Source organism: Diceros bicornis, chromosome 23 (assembly GCF_020826845.1).
Source record: "Diceros bicornis minor isolate mBicDic1 chromosome 23, mDicBic1.mat.cur, whole genome shotgun sequence".
Classification (NCBI taxonomy): Eukaryota; Metazoa; Chordata; class Mammalia; order Perissodactyla; family Rhinocerotidae; genus Diceros; species Diceros bicornis.
In genome coordinates, this window is record NC_080762.1 from 55115788 (window position 1) to 55137276 (window position 21489).

The following is a 21489-nucleotide window of genomic DNA, read 5'->3' on the forward strand; positions in this document are numbered from 1 at the left end:
ACAACACTAAGATACCACCTCACGCCCGTTAGAATGGCTATAATCACCAAGACAAAAAACAACAAATGTTGGAGAGGATGTGGAGAAACAGGAACCCTCATACACAGCTGGTGGGAATGCAAATTGGTGCAGCCTCTATGGAAAACGGTATGGAGATTCCTCAAAGAATTAAAAATAGAGATGCCCTATGATCCAGCCATCCCACTACTGGGAATATATCCAACGCACCTGAAATCAACAATCCAAAGAGGCTTATGCACCCCTATGTTCATTGCAGCATTATTCACCATAGCCAAGAAGTGGAAGCAACCTAAGTGTCCCTCGACTGATGATTGGATTAAGAAAATGTGGTATATATATACAATGGAATAATACTCAGCCATAAAAAAAGACAAAATCGTCCCATTTGCAACAACATGGATGGGCCTGGAGCGTATTATGTTAAGTGAAATAAGCCAGAAAGAGAAAGACAAACACTGTATGATCTCACTCATATGTGGAATATAAACCAACACATGGACAGAGAAAACTGGACTGTGGTTACCCGGGAAGGGGGGGTGGGGGGTGGGCACAAGGGGTGAAGGGAGTCATATATGGGGTGATGGACAAACAAAAATGTACAACCCAAAATTTCACAATGTTAGAAACCATTAAAATATCAATAAAAAAAAAAAAATAACAAAGGTTGGAGAGGATGTGGAGAAAAGGGAACCCTCACACACTGCTGATGGGAATGCAAACTGGTGCTGCCACTATGGAAAACAGTATGGAGATTTCTCAGAAAATTAAAAATAGAAATAACCATATGACCCAGCTATCCCACTACTGGGTATTTATCCAAAGAACTTGAAATCAACAATTAAAGAGACTCATACATCCCTATTTTCATTGCAGCATTATTCACACTTGCCCAGATGTAGAAGCAACCCAAAGTGCCCACCAATGGATGAATGGATAAAGAAGATGTGGTATATATATATATACACAGTGGAATAGCACTCAGCCATAAAAAAAGACAAAATTGTGCCATTTGCAACAACGTGGATGGACTTTTAGGGTATGATCTTAAGCGAAACAAGCCAGACAAAGAAAGACAAACACCACATGATTTCACTCATATGTGGAAGATAAACACACAGATAAAGAGAATAGATTAGTGGTTACCAGAAGGGAAGGGAGTGGGGGAGTGGGCAAAAGGGGTAAAGGGGCACATATATGTGGTGATGGATAAAAACTGGACTACTGGTAGTGAGCACGATGCAGCATACACAGAAACTGATAAATAATAATGTACACCTGAAATTACACAATGTTATAAACCATTATGACCTCAATAAAATGGGAAAAAAACGGGGAGGTAGGACAATGAAGTATTTAGGGGTAAATGGGAAGCATGCCTGAAATTTACTTTCAAACAGTTCAGGAAAAAAACAATACGTGTATGTGCATATAAATATATACAGTTAGAGAGAATATGATAAAGCAATTGTGGTAAATGTTAACATTTGGTGATATAAGTGAAGAGCATACGGGAATTCTTTGTACTAGTCTTACAACTTCCTTATACGTAAAATTATTTCAAAATAAAAAGTAAAAACTTTAAAGAATCACAGCTTATTGGAGCAGAGATTCATGAGTGGAAACTACCATAAGATCCAGTGCTGGGGTAGGAAAACCTACACTATAAACTGACGAATTGCTGGAGATTCAGCGTAGACAAGTCTGAGAGTTAAAAACTCCAGGGTGACTCAGTCATTGGAGGGAACCCCTCACTTTTTTGAGGTTTACCTTTAGGAGCTTGACCAGGTTCTCACAGTGAACAATGGAGAAAAATCCCCTCGTGCTTCCATCAGGGAGAGGGAAAAAGGAATCATTTTGAAATACACCACAGCACTCCATTCTTAACAAGGCCTGCCCTCTGGGGAAAGCAGTTAACCAGGGCATAACCCACTGGAATTTTATCAAACCCTACCTGGGGGAAGGGAAATACCCAACTCCAGCTGGCTCTAGCCTTACATGTGGGAGAAAAGAAATATTTAACTCCAGCCCATTCTAGCCATCCTGTCCCACCTAAGGGAGAGAAGAATACTGAGAAACACTTGTGAAGTTCACAGTTCAGAGGCACAGGCTCACTGAAAGACTGAGAGCTGATCGCGGGACTACAGAATGCTTCCCCTCCCCCACACCTACCACCACATGATTAAAAGCCTATTTACAGCAGTTCCTTTACCTGGTGTATCATTTCTAGCTATCAAGAAAAAACTACAAGGCACACTAAAAGGCAAAAAACACAATTTGATGAGACAAAGCAAGCATCAGAACCAGACATGGCATGGAATTACCAGACTGAGAATTTACAACAACTGTGATTACTCTGCTATGAGCTCTAATGGATAAAGTAAACAGCATGCAAGAACAGATGGGCATGTAAGTACAGAGATAAAAATCCTCCAAGAACTAAAAATAAATGCTAGAAATCAAAAGCACTAACAGAAATGAAGAATACTTTTGATGAACTTATTAGATTGGACACAGCTAAGGAATCTCTGAGCTTGAGTATTTATCAATAGAAACCTTCAAAACTGAACAGCAAAGAGAACAAAGACTGAAAAAAATGAAAGAATATCCAAGAACTGTGGGAAAATAACAAAATGTGTAACATACACATAATAGGAATACCAGAAAAATAGAGAAAGGAACAGATGAAATATTTGAAATAATAACAACTGAGAATTTCCCCAAATTAATGTCAAACACCAAAGATCAGATCCAGGAAGGCTCAGAGACCACCAGCAGAATAAATCTAAAAAACTACACCTAGGCATATCATTTTCAAACTACAGAAAATCAAAAGTAAAAAAAATACTGAAAGAAGCCAGACAAAAAAAACAACTTACCTATAAAGGAACAAAGACAAGAATTACATCTGACTTCTCAGAAATCACGCAAGCAAGGAGAGTGAAGTGAAATACTTAAAGAACTGAAGAGGGAAAAAAAAACCCTGGAATTCTATACCCTGCAAAATTATAAGACTTTCTTAGACAAACAAAAATTGAGAGAATTTGTTGCTAGCAGACCTGTCTTGCAAAAAATGTTGAGAAGGAAAAAGATGTAGGTCAGAAACTCGGATGTACATAAAGAAAAGAGCCTCAGAGAAGGAATAAATGAAGGTAAAATAAAAACCTTTATTTTTCGTATTCTTATTTTTCTTCTTCTTAAAGTAACAGATAAGAGTTTGTTCAGAATAACAGCAACAATGTATTCAATTATGTATGCTTATGTTTATATCTTGTGTGTGTATATATATGTTTATTATGCATGCTTAAATAAAAGTGAAATGAATGACAGCAATGATACAAGGGACAGGAGGGAGGAATTAGGATTATTTTGTTACTGTAAGGTTCTCATACTACTTGTGAAGAGGTACTGTGTCATTTAAAAGTGGATTTGGATTAGCTGTAAAGACATATTGCAAACTCTAAGGGAACCACTAAAAAATTTATTTATTTATTTATTTATTGTGAGGAAGATCAGCCCTGAGCTAACATCTGCCAATCCTCCTCTTTTTGCTGAGGAAGACTGGCCCTGGGCTAACATCCATGCCCATCTTCCTCCACTTTATGTGGGACGCCGCCACAGCATGGCTTGCCAAGCGGTGCATTGATGTGCGCCCGGGATCCGAACCAGTGAACGCCAGGCCGCCGCAGCAGAGCGCGCACACTTAACCGCTCGCGCCACCGGGCCGGCCCCTAAAACCTTTTTTTAAATGAAATATAACAGAAATGCAACAAAAGGACAGAAAATGGAAAATACAAAACACTCAGTTAAATCTACAAAAGGCAGGGGCCGGCCTGGTGGCCTAGTGGTTAAGTTCCCATGCTCTGCTTTGGTGCCCCGGGGAACACAGGTTTGGATCCCGGGTGCAGACCTATGCGCCGTTTATCAAGCCATGCTGTAGCAGGTGTCCCGTGTAGCAAGTAGAGGAAGATGGGCACGGATGTTGGTCCTGGGCCAATCATCCTCAGCAAAAAGGCGAGGATTGGCAACAGACGTTAGCTCAGGGCTAATTTTCCTCACCAAAAAAACCAGGAAGAAAGGCAACAAATAAAAAATAATAACAGCGTAAACATTAATTCAACTATATCAATAATCACTTTGAATGTCAATGGTCTAAACACACCAATTAAAAGACAGAGATTGTCAGAGTGGCTTGAACAACAAAACCCAACTATAAGCTGTCCACACAAAACCCACTCTAAATAAAAAGACACATATGAATTACAAGTACAGAAATGGAGAGCTGCCATGCTAACAATAATCAAAAGAAAGCAGGATCAAAAGAAAGCAGGAGTAGTTATATTAATTTCAGACAAAGCAGATGTCAAAGCAAGGAAAGGTATTAGGGATAAAGAAGGGCATTACATAATGTTGAAGGAGTCAATTCTCCAAGAACACACAACAATCCTTAACATGTATATGCTTAATTAACAACAGTGTCAAACTACATAGAACTGCAAGGAGAAACAGATGAATCCACTATCATAGATGGAGACTGTAACACTCCTGTATCAGAAATGGACTGATCCAGCAGGCAGAAAATCACTAAGGATACAGGTGAACTCAGTAACACCATCAATCAACTGGAGATAAGTGACATGTGTAGACTACTTCATCCAACAGAAAAATCCACATTTTCTCAAGCTCACATGGAACATTCACTAAAACAGACCACATTCTGGGCCATAAAACACACTTTAACAAATTTATAGGAACAGAAATCATACAATGTCTGCTCTCAGACCATAAAAGAATTAAACTAGAAATCAGTAACAGAAAGATTAACCGGAAAAATCTCAAAATACGTGGAAGTGAAACAACATACTTCTAAACCACAAATGGGTCAATGAAATAATCTCAAGGTAAAATTAAAAATATTTTGAATTAAATGAAAATACAACTTACCAGATTTGTGAGATGTGAAAGCAGTGCTTAGAGGGAAATTTACAGCATTGAATGCATATATTAGAAGAGAAAAAAGATCTAAAATAAATCATCTAAGCTTCTATTGTACAAAACTAGAAAAAGAGCAATTTAAATCCAAAGTAAGCACAAGAAAAGAAATACTAAAAATTAGAGTGGAAATCAATGACAATGAACAGGAAATCAATAGACAAAAATCAACGAAACCAAAAGCTGGATCTTTGAAAAGACTGAAAAAAATCAATAAGCCTCTATCTAGCCAGGCTAAGAAAAAAAAAAAGGGGAGGACACAAATTACTAATATCAGAAATGGAAGAGGGGACATGACTATAGATCCCACAGACATTAAAAGAATAAAAGAATATTATGAACGACTCTATGCTCAAATTTGATAACCTAGATGAAATGGACCAATTCCTTGAAAGATATAAGCTGCCAAAACTCACACAAAGAGAAACGATCTAAATAGGCCTATATCTATTAAAGAAATGAATCAATAATTAATTACTTTCCAAAACAGAAAGCACCAGGCCCAGATGGGTTCACTGGTGAATTCTACCAAACATTTAAGGAAAAAATTCTCTACAATCTCTTTCAGAAGACAGAAGCAGATGAAATACTTCCTAACTCATTCTATGAGGCCAATGTTAACCTAATATCAAAATCAGACAAAGACATTACAAGAAAACTACAGACCAATATCTCTCATGAACACAGATGCAAAAATCCTCAACAAAATATTAGCAAATTGAATCCAACAAAGTATAAGTATTACACAACACGACCAAGTGAGATTGTCCCCAGCTATGCAAGACTGGCTCAACATTCAAAAATCAGTTAATGTAGTCCATTACATCAATAGACTGAAAAAGAAAAATCATATGATCATACCAATAGATGTAGAAAAAGCACTTGATAAAATTCAACTACTATTCATAATAAAAAATACTCAGTAACTAGGAATACAAGGGAACTTCCTTAACTTAATAAAGAATATCTACAAAAACCTATAGCCAACATCATACATAAGGGGGGGGAATTGGAACTTTTCCACTAAGATCAGGTATGAGGCAGGAATGACCCGTCTCATTACTCCTTTTCAGCACTGTACTGGAAGTTCCGGCTAATTCAATAAAACAAGAAAAGGAAATAAGAGGGATACAGATTGGGAAGGAAGAAATAAAACTGTCTTTGTTCGCAAATGTCATGATCGTCTACACAGAACATCCTCAACAATCGAAAAACAAAAACAGGGGCCGGTTCAGTGGCGCAAGCGGTTCGGTGCGCACACTCTGCTGTGGCGGCCCAGGGTTCGCTGGTTCAGATCCCAGGTGCGCACCGACGCACGGCCTGGCAAGCCATGCTGTGGCAGCATCCCATATAAAGTGGAGGAAGTTGGGCATGGATGTTAGCCCAGGGCCAATCCTCTTTAGCAAAAAAAGAGGAGGATTGGCAGATGTTAGCACAGGGCTGATCTTCCTCACAAAAACAAAAACAAAAAAAACCTCCTGAAACTAATAAGCCACTATAGCAAGGCTGCAGCATACAAAGTTAATACAAAAAGGTCTATTGCTTTCCTATATACCAATAATTAACAAGCAGAATTTGAAATTAAAAATGCAATACCACTTACATTAGCATCTCCTAAAACAAAATACTTAGCATTAAGGCTAACAAAATATGTACAAGATCTATATGAGAAAAACTACAAAACTCTGATGAATGAAATCAAAGAACTAAATAAATGGAGAGATATTCCATGTTCATGGATAGGAAGACTCAATATTGTCAAGATGTCAGTTCTTCCCAACTTTATCTATAGATTCAATGCAATCGCAATTAAAACCTCAGGAAGTTATTTTGTGGATGCTGAGAAACTGATTCTAAAGTTTATACGGAGAGGCAAAGACTCAGAATAGCCAACACAATATTTAAAGAGAAGAACAAATTTGGAGGACAGACACTACCCGACTTGAAGATGAATACAGAGGCTAGAATAGAGCCACATAAAGACAGTCAACTGATTGTTGACAAAGGATCAAAGGCAATACAATGGAGCAAAAGACAGTCTTCTCAAAAAATGGTACTGGAACAACTAGACATCCAACATGCAAAAAAAAAAAAAAAATGAACCTAGACACAGACGTCACACCCTTCACAAAAAGTAATTCAAAATGGATCACAGAACCTAAACGTAAAACACAAAACTATAAAACCCCTAGAAGACAAGAGAGGAGAAAACCTAGATGATCTTGGGTATGGCGATGACTTTTTAGATACAACACCCAAGGCACTGGAAGTATGAAAGCAAGAATTGATAAGCTTGCCTTTACTAAAATTAAAAACTTCTGTGAAAGACAATGTCAAGAAAGTTAGAAAACAAGCCAGAGACTGGGAGAAAATACTTGCAAAAGACACATCTGATTAGGGACTTGATCCAAAATACACCAAGAATTCTCGAAACAATAATAAAAAAACAAACCACCCAGTTAAAAAATGGGCCAAAGACCTTAACACACCTCACCAAAGATACAGAGACAGCAAATAAGCATACAAAAAGATGCTCCACATCATATATCATTAGGGAAATGCAAATTAAAACAATGAGATACCACTACACATCTATTAAAAAAGCCCAAATCTGGAACAATGCACAATATCGAATGCTGGTCAGGATGTGGAGCAACAAGAACTCACATTCACTGCTCAGGGGAATACGAAATGGTACAGTTTAGCAGTTCCTTACAAAACTAAAACATGCTGTTACCACATTATCCAGCAACAGCACTCCTCGGTATTTACCCAAAGGAGTTAAAAACATGTCCACATTGAAACCTGCATACAGATATTTATAGCAGCTTTGTTCATAATGGCTAAAACTTAGAAGCAACCAAGATGTCTTTCAGTAGGTGAATGAATAAATAAATTGTGGTACATCCAGACAATGGAATATTATTTGGCACTAAAAAGAAATGAGCTATGCAAGCCATGAAAAGATGTGGAGGAACCTTAAATGCATATTACTAAGTGAAAGAAGCCAATTTGACAAGGCTACATACAGTTTGATTTCAACCATCTGACATTCTGGAAAAGGCAAAACTATGAAGACAGTAAAATGACGAGTAGTTGCTAGTGATGAGTGGGGGTGGAGGAGCTGAGGGATGAATAGGTAGAGCACAGATTTTTACTGCAGTGAAAATACTCTGTATGATACTACAATGATGGATACATGTCATTATACAGTTGTCCAAACCCAGAGCCTATACAAAACCAAGAGTGAACCATAATGTAAACTATGGACTTTGGGTGATTATGATGTGTCAATGTAGGCATGTAAATTGTAACAAATGTACCACTCTGTTGGGGGATGCTAATGGTGGAGGCTACCCATGTGTGGGGTAGGAGGTATATGGGAAATCTCTGTACATTCCTCTCAACTTTGCTGTGAACCTAAAACTGCTCTTAAAAGAAAAGTCTTCAAAAAAATAAGAAAATCTTTTGCACGGCTAGGAAAAAAACAGTCTTTGTTCCCCAGTTTTATTGAGATACAACTGACATACAGCACTGTATAAGTTCAAGGTATACAACATAACGACTTACATGTATTGTGAAATGATTACCACAATAAGTTCAGTTAACATCCATCATCTCATATAGATTAAAAAAAATTTTTTTACATGTTTCTTCCTTGTGATCAAAACTCATAGGATTTACTGTCTTAACAACTTTCAAATATACTATACGGAATGTTAACTATAGTCATTTTGTACATTACATACCCAGTACTTATTTATCTTATAACTGAAGTTGGTACCTTTTGACCATCTTCATCCAAGTCTGTCACTCCCTACCCCCTGCGTCCTGTAACCACAAATCTGATCTCTTTTTCTGAGTCTTTGCGTTTTTGTTTATTAAGATTCCACATATAAGTGAGATCATACGGTATTCGTCCTTCTCTGCCTGACTTATTTCATTTAGCATAATCCCCTCAAGATCCATCATGTTGTCACAAATGGCAGGATTTCCTTCCTTCTTCATATGAATAATATTCCATTATACATATACCACAACTGCTTTATCCATTGATCCACTGATGGACAATTTGGTTGTTTCCATGTCTTGGCCATTGTAAATAATGTTGCTATGAATATGAGGGTGCAGATATCTCTTGACATGGTGCTTTTGTTTCCTTTGGTTGTATTCCCAGAAGTGGAATTGCTGGATCATATGGTAGTTCTAGTTTTCATTTCTTGAGAAACCTCCATACTGTTTTCCATAGTGGCTATACTAATTTACAATCCCACCAACGGTGCATAACGGTTCCCCTTTCTCCACATTCTCACCAGCATTTGTTATCTCTTGTCTTTTTGATGATAGTATTCTAACAGGCCTGAAGTGATATCTCATTGTAGTTTTGATTTGCATTTCCCTGATGATTAGCGATGTTGAGTACCTTTTCATGTACCTGTTGGCCATTTGTATGTCTTCTCTGTAAAAATGTCTATTCTGACTAGACTATTAGAGGTGAACACAAGGCAGTCTATACAGAAACTGATATATAACAATGTACACCTGATTTACACAATGTTATAAGCCAATATGACCTCAATAAAATAATTTTTAAAAAAAGTCTATTCAGGTCCTTTGCCCATTTTTTAACCGGATGTTTTTTTGCTATTGAGTTGTATAAGTTCTTTATACATTCTGGATATTAACCCCTTATCAGATAGATGGTTTGCAAATATTTAATAAAGTCTTTAAAATATTATTATTATTTTTTTTGGTGAGGAAGATCAGCCTTGAGCTAACATCTGTTGCCAATCCTCCTCTTTTTGCTGAGGAAGACTGGCCCAGGACCAACATGTGTGCCCATCTTCCTCTACTTTATATGTGGGATGCCTGCCCCAGCATGGCTTGATAAGTGGTGCATGGGTCCGCGCCCAGGATCTGAACCTGCGAACCCTGGGCCGCTGAAGCAGAGTGAGTCAACCTGACCACTATGCCACTGGGCCAGCCCCAAATATTATCTTTTTAACGTAAAGAAAACATAAGGAATATACACTACAAATAGATTTTCAAATTCTGTTACCCCAGCCTGTAAAGCTGACTGGCACTCTCCTGCTGTTACAAAAACTACAGAAATGAACAGTAATTAATAAAACAAAAAAAGTAAAGTTATAATACAAAGGACCACTGAGACCAAAGGATTTCTTCTATCACAAAAAGCATAAGACATTAAGATAAAAACAACAAATGACTACATTAAAAATTCTGTTGTTGAATAAACAATGAATAATTTTTTAAATGCAGCAATAAAGATACTCAACCTCACTATAAACCAGAGTATTATAAATTCAAACCACCATCTGATAACTCCATCAGACTGGCAAAAACTAAAACATCAGATATTATCAAGTGAGTGATGATGTGTATAAACAGGAAAACTTAAAAATTGCTAGTGAACACACTTTGGAGATCTAATTGGCAATACCTAGGTGAAGCTGAAATTGCACATGATCCAATAATTCCATTGCCAAGGGATACACTGGATCAGGTGTCAGCAAAGAATGGCCCAACCAAATCTGGCCTGTGGCCTGTTTTTATAAGGCACATGAGCTAAGAATGGCTTTTACATTTTTAAATGGTTGGGGAAAAACTCAACAGAAGAAGAATGTTTCATGACACATGAAAAGTATATGAAATTCAAATTTCAGTGTCCATAAAGTTTTACCGGCACGCAGCCACACTCATTTGCTTATGCATTATCTACGACCACCTTCTCGCTAAAATGGCAGCATTGAATACTTTTGGCAGGGACTGTTTGGACTGCAAAGTGTAAGATATTTACTTTCTGGCCCTTTACAGAAAACGTTTGCTGATCTCTGCAGTAGAGAAACACACACATGTGCACAAGGAAACGTACATTTTTAAAAAGCGTAGTAGCAATATGAGACATAGGAAGATACTCAAAGTAACAATGTATATAAAAGTAAAAAGTTGGACACAACCTAAATTTCCACAAATGGGAATGGATAAACTGTAGTATATTCATACTATGAAATACTAAATGACAATGAAAATGAAAGCACTAGAGCTATTCTTATCAACATTAATCTCTCAAACAATGCTATAAGAATGAAAGGCAAGTTGGAGAAGAACATACACGGTATGAAATGATTTATAAAATATTTTAAAACATGCAAAACAATTTATATGCACACACACATATAGTTCAGAAACACATAAATAAAGTACAAAGAAATGCATGGGAATGGTAATTACCAACTTAAGGATGGTGGTAACCGTGGAGAGGAGGTACGAGCATGCAAAAAGAAAAGGGTTCACCCCAGCTTCAACTGAATCGGAAATGTTTTCTTTAGGCTAGGAAGTAGAACATAAGTTTTTGATATTACTCTTTATATTTCACACAGATGTGAAATACTTCCTAGTAATTTTTAAAAGTATCATTGGTAACATTTTACAATAATGTGAAATGGGATAAAATTTTTAAAAAGGATCAGAGACAGAAGTTAACTTCGGCAACTTAGAAACATCAAAGCAGTAAAAGAAAACAGAGAATTAAATGCAAACATCAGGAAATATCAATAAAGCAATTTTAAGTGGCTCTGTAGTGCTACAGCCCATCTTTCTCAAGAACCTGTCAAGATTCTCCAAAGGCATCTCTTGGAGCCCTGGGCCACCACGTTAGAAGTCTGAATACCCTGCTGCAGACACCACGTGAAGAGGCCTTCAGACTTCATGCAGGGGGAAGGGTCCAACTACCCACACCTGCCAGAGTCAGACATCTGAATGAAGCCATGTGCGAACCTCCGACCAGCCAAGCCACCACCTAATAACTCCCACAGATGCTACAGGAAGCAACAAAATTACCCAGCTAAGGTGATTTCCTCAAATTCCTAACCTTTATCCTTTGGTACAGAAGACAGACCAATAGACTGACTGTCCAATACTACCTCAAGATGAAGTCTGAATATATTACATTCTTGGGAGTAATATTAAATTAGACTTTTCTGTGAGCCATCAAAACCACAATATTCTTCGACTCAGGATCCAGCTATTGTTCAGTGTTCTCTGGGTTTACCTACTTCTTCATTCCATTCAGTGGGTTTCTATGGACCTATTCGCAGGATGCCAGCATATAGTTAGTTCTCTCCAAGGCCGTTATCAGGCAGCAGTTTGGTGCTGTTAGCGTAGCTAGAAACTCCTCTGTCTGATATGGAACAGAAATATCAAGTGGTAGTACCTCATCCCAAAATAACGCAGTCAGTTCTATCTTTACACAGAATACACAATCTCTAAAAATACAGTTATCTAAAGCTGATGCACACCAAGTTCCAAGGCCAGAAAATGAACAACTCAGAAATGGCTACAAGAGACAAGTGGCTCTAAATGTTCCTTCTGCTCCAAGGAAAGGGGAGAGGACCATCAAGATGGCAGAGGAATTCAGTATTCAGTGAGATGGACCAAGGAAACACTTAAATCCTGAAAGCGCAAATGGGTAATTCAACAAGGAGAAAATTGACAAGAGTTTCATAATAAATTTAAATTAAAAGAAGATAAACTTGAGAAAGAGGTAAAGCCTGTAAATGGTGAAGATAAAGGAGACTCAAGAGTTGATACTCAAACTCATGAAGGATATGCTGGTGAAGATTCTCAGACTTAATTGCTATTATGACAAAAATAAATCATTCTTTGGTAATATTTCCTGTGATGATAATAGAGAATGGAGACCAACCTGGACTGAAGAAAGAATATTAAATGCCAAAACATTTGGAATACCACTTCATCCAAACCATGGCCATAGGAGTTACGGAGGCAGAGAAGATACTGATTTCCACGCAGGCAGAGTCAAGAGAGGTTAAGAGGTAGTGTCTTCACCATGTCTCCAAGATTTAGTGGCAGATTCATACATAGGAGGTTGTATGGCAGAAAGTTTGCAGATTTTTGAATATAGGAAAGACAGCAAGGTTACTACGTGGTCTACAAACAAGCCTCAGGGAATTTCTAGCTCTTCGTGTCCTGAAAAACGGCTTCAATCTTTGTAAAAATGAAAAGCAAATTTACCATACACACTGGACACCAGCACTGTTTGTTTTTTCTCCCTGCTCTATTTCAAAGATTGTAATGAAGTTAAACTGGGAGAAAAAAACCCTCCATATTTCAAACCAAGCGCGAAATGTATGTGGAATAGCAAAAAAACCTCCAAAAGCAAGATAAGAATATGGCTTCTTGTCTTACTACTCAAGCCTGTAGTTTCAGATGGCGTCAAGGTAGCTGCTGTTAACTTTTGGACAAAGCAGAGTGTCTAAACACCCCAGTTTGCCTAGGACTGTCCCAATTTTAGCACTGAAAGTCTGTATCCTCAGGAGACAAGAGGTCCTAATTTTTGGTGGTAGATGCAGAAGGTTCTTGGAAGTATAAAACCCTAACGTAGCCCAAAAAACAGGGGCTGAAAGCAACACCATTTTTAGTGTCAAATGGATACTGCACAGATTATCTACCTTCTGTACTCACTATCTTGTTTTTTAGCCGATGTTGGCAACCATAACTTGCAGTTCACAATGAATCATCACCCACTGTTACATCACTCCAAGTAATGTGACTTAAGTGTACAACTTAAGTGGGTTGTAATTGTGATCATTAACAGTCTGTCTTTAACTTTGTAGTTTAACTGTTGTGTTTTGTATTGAGATAGTGTTAATTTTTAATATTGTAAATAGTGTGACCATGTTTTCTAAGAGTTTAGGTAATGAAATGAGAAAATTACAATAACAACTGCAGCATAACCCAGACATTAATGAGTGAAAGAAAAAAGGAAAGAAAAGTTTCGAACATTCTTCTTCTTTTCCTCTTACTTATGCCCGCCTGGTTTCAGAAATTCTTCAGTCTGATCAAAGAAAAGTCAAAGCAATGACTGTTTATGTTGCTATTCATATCTTTGAAACAAATTAAAAATTGTGGCCTACTTTGTTCTGTCTTTCTTTAGCTTCCTAAACTGTCCAGAAATTAGAAACTTTTGGATCTCATAAGAACTGTCACTTCCAAGTGTAAGAAATACTATGACTTTGTTGAAAGAATAAAAAACAACAAAACAGGTAGGTATGGGAGAGCAAAGACGGCTGCATAAAGTAACGATAGCTGCAAATTCTTTGCCACTCTGCCCACTGAATGGTGGGGCCTACTTCCCCTGCCCTTGAAACTGGGCTGATTCTGTGACCTTTTCGCCAATAGAATATGGCAGAAGTGACACTGTAATTTCTGAAGTTGAGCCTTAAGAGATCTGTGGCTTCTGCTTTTGCCCTATTAAGAATGCTGCTTCATCAATAAATGATAATTCCCTATTATTTTTCCTTCTCTTGTCCAGCCCTCCATCCCAAAAGGAAAGCAGGTAAGAGGAAGAATGAGGAAACAAAGGGATAAAGACGGGAGGGAAGGAGGAAAGAAGGAAAGACATACTGAAGGAGGTTAAGGTTATAATAAGGCAAGTTCCAAGCTTTAGTTCTGATTTCCCCATTAACTTGCTCTAGGTCACACAACCCCTATATACTTCTTGATTTCCTCAAACATTCAACATACTTTTGTAATGGCAACAGGAACAACTTACGGAGGTCTAGACATATGAAATACATAATTCATTCTCTCTTTCCTCTCTCACCACACCAGTCAACCTAGAATATCAAGAACAATCAGCTAATACGTAGAAAAAGAAAGGTAGTAAGCGAAAAAAAACAATAAGAATAGAATTCAAACAAAAGAGAAGGAAAGATGAAAGAGCAGGAAAGCAAGAAAAGGAAGTTCTTTTTCTCTTCTCTACCTGCTAAGACAAAATATATAATAATACCAATTAACACACAGTGCTTGGAATTGGATTGTTCTAAGAATTTAATATATATTAATACATTTAACCTTCATGGCAACCTTATGAGGTAACTACAATTACCCTTGTTTTACAGATACAAAAAAGAAAGAGGTTAAGTAATCTACCCAAGGTCAAACAGCTAGTAAGTAGTAGAGTCAGACGCCGAACCGCAGCATTCTGGTTTCTGAGTTCATACTCTCAACGCATTTCTAATGAAAATCGCTTCCATTCCAGGTGAGGTTCTATACTACTATTCCACGTGAATACATGAAGTCAAGTGATAAGTAGAATTTATCAAGTCAACTGGGATGAAATCAGACAATAAATATACTTAAGGAAGGAATGACACCATGAAGTAGTTTCTAAAAGCAGTGCAATCCAAAAGAAAAAGGAGCAGGGAGAAATGAAGAACTTTGTGCTGTGTTCCCCCAAGCAGGCTGAAACTACAGACCTGCTCATCTTCACAGAATGCCAATCATTTAGGAGAAATTGTGCTTTATAAAGTTCAAGAGGTATTGCAACGTATTTACTGTCTCCAGTAAAAGCAACAAACTGATTGGGCTCTGATCTGCATCTCTATGTGCAACAAAAGTATGGCTAAGGGGAAATGGAAAACACTTTTCATCTGGAGACATAAGCAATTTTGCTGGTATAGAGGACAACACTGCAATAGCTTAGCATCAGTCTGCAATCTGGTGGACAAAGTCCGCAAAGGGAGATGTGCACAGAATGAAAAGGAGAACAAAGTAATAATATATATTTCATATATATATATATATATATATATATATATATATATATGAAAGGGAAGGCAGAAAAAAATGGGAGAAAATATTGGTGAGGCAATTATTTGGTAGAAGAAAAAAGACAAAGGCTAGATAAAAAGACTAGATATGAGCAAGTGCAGTATAAATAAGAAAAAGGAGAGGAAACAGACTTCTCAGAGGTTCCACGGAGGAGAACAGAAAGGGGAGACTATCAAAAGAAAAGTTACAAGAAAAAGCTAGTTACCACCATCTTTGCCCTGCACTGCAAAAGACACCTAACTGATCTCACTGACGATCTTTTGCCCCTCTCTAAAGCTTTCTCCGTGTGCTGGCCAATGACCTTTCTGGAAACAAATCTGATGATGTTACCTCCAGTGTCATCTTGTACCACTCTCCTCGCTAGCACCACACTGTCTTCCTTTTAGTTCCCTGAACACACCATGCTCCCTCTATTTTATTCCCTCTGCCTGGAAAGCTCTGTCTCCCCACCTTTCCTTTTCCTATTCACCTTTCAAACTGAGCTGGTTAGATCAAATTCTCATTATTATGAATAATCCCCTTTTGTTACACTTGACAGTTGTACTTCTATATTACAAGTGTGATTATTTGATTACTGACTCTCCTCACTGAACTGGAAACTCCACAGAGAAACCATTTACTCCCCCTCCTCACTGTGCCTCTCAGCACAGTGCCAACATTGCAGTTGCTTGATACATATCTGTTGAATGTATGAACGAACAAAGAGAAACCTGCCAAACTATCCATCACAAGTAGAAAAGGGGTATAAGACAACCTTAAGTGAACAGAAAAGAAAGAAACGGGGCCAGCCCCGTGGCTTAGCAGTTAAGTGCACGTGCTCCGCTACTGGCGGCCCGGGTTCTCATCCCGGGCCGACACACCGCTTCTCCGGCCATGCTGAGGCCGCGTCCCACATACAGCAACTAGAAGGATGTGCAGCTATGACGTACAACTATCTACTAGGGCTTTGGGGGAAAAAAAGGAGGAGGACTGGCAATAGCTCAGAGCTGGTCTTCCTCAGCAAAAAGAGGAGGATTAGCATGGATGTTAGCTCAGGGCTGATCTTCCTCACAAAAAAAAAAAGAAAAGAAAAGAAAGAAACAAGTCAAAGAGGGGAAAGAAAAAAATTCAATATAAGCTGTGGCCTAATTAAATTCAAGCTATTTTAGTGTGATAATATACGAACGAAGTAAAGAAAGTTTAATAGTAGCCAGTAAATCTCTTTTTCCCTAAGGAAGCCAGAAAAGGAAATGGAATTAGCATTTTACTTAGTAGTTATAAGGATGTAAAACATAATTTACAACACGGATGACAAACAGACATCTCAAACTTAATTTGAGCAAAGCAGAGCTATTAACTTACTTCTCGTTCCTCCACCAGTTTACTCCATGTCAGTAAATGGAATTCCCCCTCCCAACACCTCAAACCAAAACTCTAGATGTCATCCTCAATTCCTCCCTTACTCGGAGCCTCAATATACAATCCATCAAGAAGTCCTGTAAACTCTACATCCAAACATATCTTCAACCTATCCACCCCTCGTCCCCAATCTCCACTGCCACCATTCTAATCCAAGACTCTCTATTTTAGACTACTACCATAGTCAGGTCTGCTCAGACCTGACAACCTATTTAAAATGTACAAACACACAGGGGCCGACCCCGTGGCGTAGCAGTTAAGTGCGGGTTCGAATCCCGGGCACGCACTGACGCACCGCTTGTCAGGCTATGCTGTGGTGGCGTCCCACATAAAGTGGAGGAAGAACGGCACAGATGTTAGCTCAGGGCCCGTCTTCCTCAGCAAAAAAAAAAAAAAAGAGGAAGACTGGAATGGATGTTAGCTCAAGGCTGATCTTCCTCACAAAAAAATAAATAAATAAAAAGTAAAATGTACACACAGTATTCCCTTTTACTGTTTTATTTTTCATAATGGCCCTCATCACATGATAAATTTCTCCTAACTCATGTTCTTGCTTTTACTCTTGCTCTTCTCTAATTCATTCCACACACAGAAGTTAGTGATTTTTTAAAAAGATAAATCATATCATGACACTCCTTTGCCTCAAACTCTTCATGATTTCCCACTTCTCAGAATGAAATAAAAATTCACGATCTTGCATGATAGATCTGCTGCCTCTCTCTTATATCACTCTCTCCCTTGCTCGTTACATTTCAGGCATAATGACCCCCTTTTTGTTTAACAAATGGAACTACGTATCATCTCTGAAACTTTACAGGCATCATCCTTTCTGCCACACTCTGATGTGTCCCATAGATAAGGTGTTACCCTAACTCAGGTGTCACCTCCTCAGGAAGCCCTTTCCTGACTTTAACACTATATAAAATGGCTTTCCTATTCTTTCACTGCTCTGTATATTCCTTCCACCTTTATCCTACTTTTATCTTGTTTATTTCATTAAGAACAAATATGTCTCAGGTGCAAGAAATATGATGATGAAAAGACTAAGCCATTGCTTTCATGGACCCTATATTTTAAGCTGGAAAACTGAGGACTGAAAAACATGAAAACATAAATTTATCATGTGATAAGGGCTATTATGAAAAATAAAACAGTAAAAGGGAATACCGTGTGTTTGTACATGTGTGTGGCAGTATGACATTTTAAATAGGTTGTCAGGTCTGAGCAGACCTGAATAAAGTGAAGAAAGGAACTGTGTGAAAACATGGGGTACGACTGTTTCAAATGGATTAATTTTTACTTATTTATCATAAGTCCCTCCCACTAAACTATAAGTTCTATGAAGCCAAGGACTTTATCATATGTACTGCTATACTCACGTTGGTACAGTGCCTAGCACAGAGTAGGTTGCTACAAATACCTGATGAATAAATGAAAACCTACTTCAGTTTTTCTACTGAAGAGGAAGGAAAGTACACTATATAGATGTTCAAACATTAAATCCTAAGGGCCTACAGGGAAACATTTTGAAAACATATAAACATGGTAATACTAAATGTATGACAAGTTATAGTGGAGTATTTTATTCTTATAATTTTATGTATTTATTTATTTTTCCCCCAAAGCCCCAGCAGATAGTTGTATGTCATAGCTGCACATCCTTCTAGTTGCTGTATGTGGGACGCCACCTCAGCATGGCCAGAGAAGCGGTGCGTGGGTGCGCGCCAGGGGTTCCGAACCCAGGCCGCCAGCAGCGGAGCATGCGCACTTAACCGCTAAGCCACAGGGGCCAGCCCTCTTTTATTCTTAAAAGTGTAAAGAACCAAAAGAATTAAACACAAAAAATACAAGTAGTACTAAATGATTCCATTTATTTAGAAAGATTCAGTACGACAGTATATGAAAATCAGATATGAGAAACTGAAAGCCTTGCTTTCCCTTATGCTCATATTCTAAACAAGTTGTCATTTGCATTCTTTATGAGAAGGCTGAAAGAAATATGGTGAAATTCAAATTTATCACACCTGAAGTATATTCATAGACCCTTAAGTCAGAATAAACTAAAAGCAACCGTTTTGAAATTCACATCAATCTTGTATCTATTGGCTTTATTTATGCTCTTTCTATCCTTCCTATGTTCATCTAGTCAGAACTTGAACTGAATCAGAAGCCTATACTGGGCCGGCCCTGTGGCTTAGCGGTTAAGTGCGCGCCCTCCGATGCTGGCGGCCCGGGTTCGGACCCCGGCGTGCACCGCTTCTCCAGCCATGCTGAGGCCGTGTCCCACATACAGCAACTAGAAGGATGTGCAGCTATGACATAAAAAACTATCTACTGGGGCTTTGGGGGGGAAAAATAAATAAATAAAATCTTTAAAAAAAAAAAGAAGCCTACAGAAGCCTAAAACCACAGCACAAAAATATAATCATATGCATATTGAATATAATAAGCATCAGTAAGCCATCTTTTGAGGTTCCAATATCAAAATAAAAAATAACCCACATAGCACCACCTGTAACACAAGCTGCACCACTCAGCCTCTGACAGGTACCTATTCTGCACAACCTGGAATGGAAGTAACATGAAATGAACCCAGAAAAACTTAAGAAACTAAATTTAAAAGCTTAATTAAGAAAATGAAGATTTCTTTTCCCACTCCCCTCTGTTAGTCCTTATTCGTTCATTAGTCTAATAGTGAGTACGTACTGTCTTCTAGGCGCTGTTAATAAAACCGTAAACAAGATGAGGGAATATACCATTCCCTCAACAGCCTCCACAGAACACGTTACCATAGTTAAATTGTACTTTCTTAATTCAGAAATGTTTCAAATTGGTTATTTTTAAAAGGTATTGTTTATACTGCATATGAAAATCATCTTTGCAAAATTATCCAAAAAGTAGTTAATCCTTTTTAACAATCACAGCACATTACATAGACTCATTTTCCTAAACATCGTATTTGTAAACTTAATTACCACTATAATCACTGAACCCATAGTCAGATTAAGCAATGCTAACATTAAAGTTCCTGGTCCACACTACAATGAATTTAGCTGGGGGCGAGGTGTGGAGGGCGATCCTTATGTATATGGGCAAAGAGCCCAGGTTGTTACCCATTACCACCATCCCCAACAATAACATATAGCTTTTTCCTAAGACTTGCTTAAGCCACCTACAGCAAATGTTTAACTTTCCCTCACGAGTGATTAAAAATGGAACCACCCAAACTTTGTCTACTAGCTGTGGTGACTGTCCCCAAACTGCCGTTGTGAATACCGTTCTGTTTTCGGATAAATTATTTTTTAAAATACTTTAGCAAAACACATTTCGTAAGAATATCGGACAAGGCCAGGACTAATCTGAATACTGGCTGCAAAAGAAAGTCTGAAGCTCCGCGAAACAGCAAGAGCAGAGGAGTATAAAACACACTCAGTAAAACCACTCCTCCCCTCCCTGCTTAGACTGGCCCCCAATTTCACCCAACCTTAACTTTCCACGAACACCAAAGAAGACCTGAATGCAATCGGCTCTCATCCCCAGGCCATCAACAAAGATAAAAAAGGTCACAGCCTCGCGCGCGCACTCCCCAAGGCCGCCCCGACGCCGGCCCGCAGCCCGACCCCGGCGCCCTCGGCCCCGCGCCCGCAGGCCCTCGCCGGCGGACTCGAACCCGGCGCGCTCGTCGCACTCCCTCCCCGCCATCCCCCGCCCCCCAAACCCACCCAGCGCGAAAGCCCGAGTATCCGGGGGTCGGGCGGCCACATTCTCCGGTGCCTCCCCACCCCCTCGCAAGGGCTGAGAGACATGTACCTTCCAGAAAAGTAATCTCCCCGGCGCCGCCGCCGCCGCTCTTGCCGGCCGCCATCTTCCTCCTCCCACGCCGCCGCCTCCTTAATCCATGGCCCGCTCGGCCGCCGCGCTCGCCAGGAAGAGGGGCCGCGCCGCCCGCGGGGGGCCGCCGCAGGGCTGCGGGCCGGGGCCTCGGCTGTCAGGCGGCGGCGCCCCGCGTCCGGACGGGCCGACACAAAGCGGGCCGGGCGCTGCCGGGCCTGTCCGCGGGCTGGCGGGCGGCGAGGCCCGCGGCCGGCCTCTCCTCAGGCGCCTCCGGGGGAACGCGAGCGGCGGCGGCGGCGGCGGCGCTTCCCGGGCCCGGCTCCTCTCGGCCCACGACTCCCCATCCACCGCCCACCCAGGCCGTCGAGAAGCTTCCCCCCGCGGGCCCCCGGAAGAGAGGCTGGAGGAGAGCACACGAGCGCGCCTCCCTCCGTCCCGGGCCGTAAAATGGCCGCGCCGGGCGGCGAGTCTCCGCGACCGTCAGGCGCCCCCGGGCCCTCCGCTCCCTGTGCAGCGCCGCCGCTACGGCCGCCCGCGCACCCCGCGCCGGCGCGAATGCATCAGCGGAGGCCGCTGCGGCTGTCCATGCGG

At 39.7% G+C, this 21489-nt stretch overlaps 1 protein-coding gene and 1 pseudogene across 3 annotated transcripts in view; one reads left to right on the forward strand and one right to left on the reverse strand.

Annotated features, from left to right (window-relative positions):
* SENP6 (SUMO specific peptidase 6) overlaps positions 1-21119 on the reverse strand; it is a 133331-nt gene extending 112212 nt beyond the window's left edge. For 2 of the 3 annotated variants that reach the window (XM_058566756.1, XM_058566755.1), the window contains exon 1: positions 20875-21119. In XM_058566756.1, the coding sequence (XP_058422739.1) occupies positions 20875-20929 (55 nt within the window). In that variant the 5' untranslated portion in view covers positions 20930-21119. The remainder of the gene's footprint in view (positions 1-20874) is intronic. The other variant, XM_058566758.1, reaches the window with a different exon arrangement.
* On the forward strand, positions 10769-12863 carry LOC131420302 (protein LSM14 homolog A-like; annotated as a pseudogene).
* Positions 21120-21489: the final 370 nt, after the last annotated feature.